We start from the raw sequence: 6,000 nt of genomic DNA on the forward strand, positions 1-6,000 counted from the left end.
TTTCTAGTTATATATATAAAACTTGTGAAATGGGACCTTCTGTATAACGAGTACTTTTACCTTTTCCGCCACTGTGTATGTATGTGTGTGTGTGTGTGTGTGTGTGTGTGTGTGTGTGTGTGTGTGTGTGTGTGTGTGTGTGTGTGTGTGTGTGTGTGTGTGTGTGTGTGTGTGTGTGTGTGTGTGTGTGTGTGTGTGCGTGCGTGCATGCGTCTGGGTCCACTTGTTTCCTCTTCAGCATATCATTCACGGTTTCACAACTCGGGTACTTCCCAGCAACTGTCTGTCACACAACTAGGTCTAATGTCACCGTAACTATAGGGCCTATAACTCCTCCGACCGTTTGCATTTGGCTGTTCACCGCCGTCAGAGGAGGATCAGAGAGAGAGAGAGAGAGAGAGATCTACCAGACTGCAGAAAAACAACAATGCTGAAACCTGGAATGAAGTCACACGGATCAGGTACTGTTTCTACGACACTTTAAAGTTGTTAAGCTTCTTTAGCTACAACATGAGGGAATTACAAAACAGATGTACTGCTATATAACATCCGTCGGGTGGAAACCTCATATGTCCAAAACAGGGTTCAAATTCAAAAACAGAAAAATGAGCAAAAAAATTAAAAAAAGTTAGAATTATGGAGATAAAAGGTTTCTACCCGACAGCAACGATAAGCTGTTTCAACATGGGTATCACAGCAAAAAGTATTTTTTTTTCTTTCTTTTTTTTAAGTATTTTGTGTCAATATCTCTCCTTGGTTTCTGTAAGTTGTGGCATCTCTGGATTTAGTCTTACTGTAGGTGTTTTTTCACCGAACAGTTGAAATATTCCACATGGCAGTCTGTGGTTCTCTGGTCTCAGTCATTTTCATGTCAAGGACCAGCACATTGTCAGTGGAAACAAAATGTCATTTTAGATGTATGTGTTGGCTGAAGTGTTTGAAAAAGGGGGGGGGGGGGTGCACACAGGTCCCTGACACAAAATATTTTAACATGGGGGTCCGCGCGGCCAAATACACATCAATTTGGGGGTCCTCGGCACACAAACATTTGAGAAACACTGATTTAGAAGGCGTTTGTAAATTCGGCCTCAGATTTGTGCAAATCTTTGAATATATGTATTTGTTTAAAGCAAACATTTGCAACTCAAATCTGTGCTTCTGGGGGGTTTCTGGAACAAAACATTTTGAGATGGGGGTCCGCGGCCAAATACATATCTAAAAATGATAGTATGTATTAGTATTAGTATGTTGCTATATCAGTGGTGCTCCAACTTTTCTATGTCAAGGACCCCCAAAATGATGTGTAGCCTATTTAGCCAAGGACCCCCATTTCAAAATGTCATTCCAGGGAACCCCAGAAGCACAGATCGGAATGTTTGCTTTAAAACATAAAAACACTATTTTTTGAATGGCCAAAGAAATCAAAAAATGGCACAGATGCGTTCCCCGGTCTTAATGGGTTAATAGAATGAGGTCTCATGATGACCAGAAGTGTCGCAGGAACATTTAACCACGTGAACCCCAGCGTCCCTATTCTGGGCGAGTCATAATATGGCGCAATAGTTACACATCTGGCAAAAATACACAAAATCTACAAGCTTGTAGATCTGCTATTTTCACGATTGACTTACAACAGAGTAGGGTTTAAGTTGTTAAGATACAAAGTATGCTTGACTGCTTTTCATTACTCAATGAGTAAGTGTAACAGTCAATTAGATTTTTTAAGTAGTCATGATGTAGGCAAATGCTTTTTCTATATAATATATTAGACCAAGGACCCTAATGGAAACAAGACCGCAAGGACTTTTTTGGACGGACCTTTTAGACAAAATATTATAAATGTAATTGTGCTTTTTACATTTTTTGCCTAATAAAATATTCAATCAATCAATCAGAGCAGGGGTCTTCGACGTTTTTCAGACCAAGGACCCCTTAGCTGAGAGAGTGATGAAGGATGGACCCCCACTATATATTCATATTGTATAAAATTGTGTTGCAGATTAAACCTTTTCTCATAGATTAGCTTCATATACTTGTTTGACAGCACTATAATATGTTGAATTCATGTTAATGTGGATTTTCAGACATTTAACCACTCAGTAAATTGTGTTTTTTGTTATGAAGAATCAAACATTCTGTGTCTAATCAAAGTTGAGAGGCCTGACTGTGTGAGTGCTTCTGAAACTGACTACAGTAGAGGAAAAGAGGAAGTTCAGTTTAAGAGGATGTGCAACCGAGAAAAGGGGAAGTTCTGGTAGAGGATATGTGTCTCTCTCTCTCTGTGTGTGTGTGTGTGTGTGTGTGTGTGTGTGTGTGTGTGTGTGTGTGTGTGCACTCGCGTGTGCGTGCATCAAAGGAGCTCTGACACGTGGTTGCCAAGAGCCTTTTTTCAGCATTTCTGAATGTGCTGTTTCTTACATTTGCAGCCATTTTTTTTTACTGTAGTAGCCAATGGTGGAAAGTTACTGAGTACATTTACTCAAGTACTCTACTTAAGTACAGTTGTGATGTACTTTTACTTTACTTGAGTATTTCCATTTTTCAATACTTTTTACTTCCGCTACATCTCTGAGTCAAATATTTTACTTGTTTACACCACTACAATAATTTTACACCTTTAGTTACTAGTTACTTTAGTTACTTTGTATATTTATATTATTGTTAGACAAAATGCATTAGAACCACTTAACTGATTGGACCAGCATAACGAGTTACTGAATGCTAAATCTTTTTCTCTTTTCTTTATGTGCCTCTACTGGTGACAGCAATGGACGGAGACGTTATGGTTTCAGCTCGTCCGTCTGTCCGTCCGTCCGTTCTCGTGATTAGAGGTAAGGTGATCAAAGGTCAAACGGTAAGGCGACTCGCATAGGACCCACAAAAAATAAATAAATAATAATAACAATAATAATAATAATAATACTAATAATACTAATAATAAGAAAACAAACACATTTAAAGGTCAACCATTTTTCAACCTATCTTCTATAAGATTTCTGTCTACTCACTCTGTGTCTCAGAGGAGGGCTGTGGACAGTTCAGAAACCCGCCTACCAGTGGACAAGTTTGGTCATTTTAAACAAGATTTCAGACTTTTATTACTTTCTTAATGCAAGAACAGTGGCTTCTATTTCACAGTGCTAACATTCCAGGAAGAGAAACACACCTGTGATGTAATGTGATGTATTTTGAGCTTGTAAATCAGCTATATTTGTATGAAAATGGGTTAAAGTGGTTAAACTCATCATCATTTTTTCTGGGGATCCCCTGAAAACCCCTCAAAGATCTCTGGGGGGTCCCCGGACCATACTTTGAGGATCACTGATCTTATGTAAGGATTCTGGATGTTAACGTCTTTTCCGCTGGTGATTTCCATAGACCGCCCTGTGGAGAGGCCTACGGTATCCAGAGAGATGACATCAACAACGTCAAAGGAACAGCGAGAGATGGGCGAGGGACATGGACTGCTTCACGCAAACCTGAACCCTGTGGTACAGTTGAACAGGACAGGTACGTACTGTGTTATTTACTTGCGATTTAAACCGGTAGCAAAGTTGCACAGTGTATGTGCTGTTATGCACTATTTGGGTGGTTTAATGACAATGATAGGACAAAAACATGTCTTTCACACTTTTAGAGCATACTTGTGGTCATAATGAGGACATACCTATCGATAGATGCCAAATAAATAATAAAACAAGGGCCACAATGGAAATAAGTCTTTGATGTGTTATCTCAATGGAAAGCATGTATCTCATGTACTTTTACCCCCCATCTAAATCAATCGATCGATCGATCAATCAATCTATAACTGGATAAATGATGGATGAAACAGACTCTAGGCCTAGATCAATTTGCAGATAGTGTGAGGTGCTTATGAAATGCTTATACAATTAGATTGTTAGTCATGTTAGCCCTACTATTTTTAAGTCAGTTTCCAATCGAACACAGCTGGCATGTTATTTCCAAATGTTTTGTTTTATTAATGATGATGTCTTTATCTTCCCTAACTTTCCATCCCAGATGCATACCCTGCCCAGTTATCAGCGGATAAACAGACCTACTGTGACCAGGGTGGGGAGAATGTCTGCACAAGCAAGAAACTCAAAATAGACCAGCAAACCCCTACAGAAGAGAAGTCCTACCACTGTGACCACTGTGAGAAAAGCTTCCGCCAGAATTGTAATCTCCAACGTCATCGGAGAACTCATACAGGAGAGAAGCCTTTTGACTGTGACCAGTGTGGAAAAAGGTTCGGCAGAAAAAGCCATCTCAAAGGTCACCAGAGAATGCACACAGTGGGGAAACCCCGCCACTGTGACAAGTGTGGGGCAATGTTTACCACAACCTATGAACTCAAAAATCACAAGAAAATTCATAGAGGGGAGAAGCTCCACAACTGTGTCCATTGTGGGAAAAAATTCAGCCAGAGTTATCTACTCAAACGTCACCAGAGATGCCATACAGCGGAGAAGCCCTTTCACTGTGACCAATGTGGGAAAAAGTTCAACATGAGCAGTAATCTCATATGTCACCAGAGGTTTCATACAGGAGAGAAGCCCTACCACTGTGACCAGTGTGGAAAAAGTTTCAGCCGGAGCAGTCAACTCAAAAGTCACCAGAGAATTCATACGGGAGAAAAGCCCTACCACTGTGACGAATGTGGGAAAAGGTTCAGCACGACCGGTAATCTCAAAAGTCACCAGATAATTCATACAGGAGAGAAGCCCTATGACTGTGACCAATGTGGGAAAAGGTTCAGCACAAACAGTAATCTCAAAATTCACCAGATCATGCATACTGGAGAGAAGCCCTACCATTGTGACCAGTGTGAGAAAACGTTCAGCACAACCAGTAATCTCAGATGTCACCAGAGAATTCATACAGGAGAGAAGCCCTTCCACTGCAGTGAATGTGGGGCAAGCTTCCGTCTTCTAAATACTTACAAGTATCACCAGATGAGAATGCATACTGGAGAGACACCCTTTCATTGTTAACAGCATGGGGAAAGAGCAGTCATCTCAAACAACACCAGACAATTCATGCAGGACAGAAGCCCTATCACTGTCGCCACTGTGGGATCAAGTTCAGCCAGAGAAGTAACCTAAACACAACACCAGAGCATTCATACAGGAGAGAAGCACTTACACTAAAGCACTTAAACCATAGATACTGTGTTCCTAAGGGCTCAATTCATACAGGCCAGAAGCCCTATCATTGTCGCCAAGTGGGATCAAGTTCAGCCCGTGAAGTAACCTAAAACAACACCAGAGCGATTCATACAGGAGAGAAGCACTTACACTAAAGCACTTAAACCCTACATACTGTGTTCCTGACCCTGCGTTTTAACAGCGGGCAACTCTCGGGCGATGCCGGGCAACATCGCCCAAAATATAATGAAAGTCTATGAGAGCCGGCGATCGGGCGAAGTGGGCGGGGGGGCGATGAAAGATGGATTTTCTTTATCTTTTTGGGCGATATCGCCCAGCATCGCCCAGAGTTGCCCGCTGTTAAAACGCACCGTAAGGGCTCTCTACTAGGTAAAGCACTTAAACCCTACATACTGTGTTCCTAAGGGCTCTCTACTAGGTAAAGACACACTGGAGAGCTCCTCTTCTCAGCACAGAGCATCGGGTTTCAGCGCTGTCAGCATGCAGTGTTTTTTTTTTGACGGAGCTTCAAGCTGAAAATAGTTCACATTTTGGAGAGGATTGCCGCTCATTAATGTCATGTTTGATGCCCCTGACTGTGTCTGACAACCCAGTCATTTACCCAGTCATTTACGTTGTTTCAGCTAGGCTATCTTGTGCTTATAACACAGATGACAGGATGTTTGAGCATAGAAACGGTTGACAGGTTCAAACTTTGTGGGCATGATTTTCAACGCGCTCCTACACTCATAAAATGCTTTCTGTTGACACAACCCCTAATTTACAATTTAGGCATTTAGCACTTAATCCAGAGCAATGTACAGTTAGTAAGGTAAACGCTAGGTAATAC

At 41.3% G+C, this 6,000-nt stretch overlaps 1 protein-coding gene across 1 annotated transcript; it reads left to right on the forward strand.

Moving 5' to 3' along the window:
• Nucleotides 1-367: 367 nt before the first annotated feature.
• On the forward strand, nucleotides 368-5,268 carry LOC311052111 (uncharacterized protein). Its single transcript, XM_084066922.1, has 4 exons — nucleotides 368-461; nucleotides 2,766-2,831; nucleotides 3,379-3,510; nucleotides 4,024-5,268. Exons 1-4 carry the CDS (start codon nucleotides 428-430, stop codon nucleotides 4,995-4,997), a joined length of 1,206 nt encoding a protein of 401 aa, XP_083923048.1. The 5' UTR covers nucleotides 368-427; the 3' UTR covers nucleotides 4,998-5,268.
• Nucleotides 5,269-6,000: the final 732 nt, after the last annotated feature.

Source organism: Gymnoscopelus microlampas, assembly GCF_963454915.1.
Source record: "Gymnoscopelus microlampas genome assembly, chromosome: 9".
Taxonomy (NCBI): domain Eukaryota; kingdom Metazoa; phylum Chordata; class Actinopteri; order Myctophiformes; family Myctophidae; genus Gymnoscopelus; species Gymnoscopelus microlampas.

Coding starts and splice junctions, on each gene's coding strand:
- LOC311052111 (XM_084066922.1), top strand. CDS start 428: ATGCTGAAACCTGGAATGAAGTCACACGGATCAG. Junction 462..2,765: donor AATGAAGTCACACGGATCAG/GTACTGTTTCTA, acceptor TACTGGTGACAG/CAATGGACGGAGACGTTATG. Junction 3,511..4,023: donor GGTACAGTTGAACAGGACAG/GTACGTACTGTG, acceptor TTTCCATCCCAG/ATGCATACCCTGCCCAGTTA.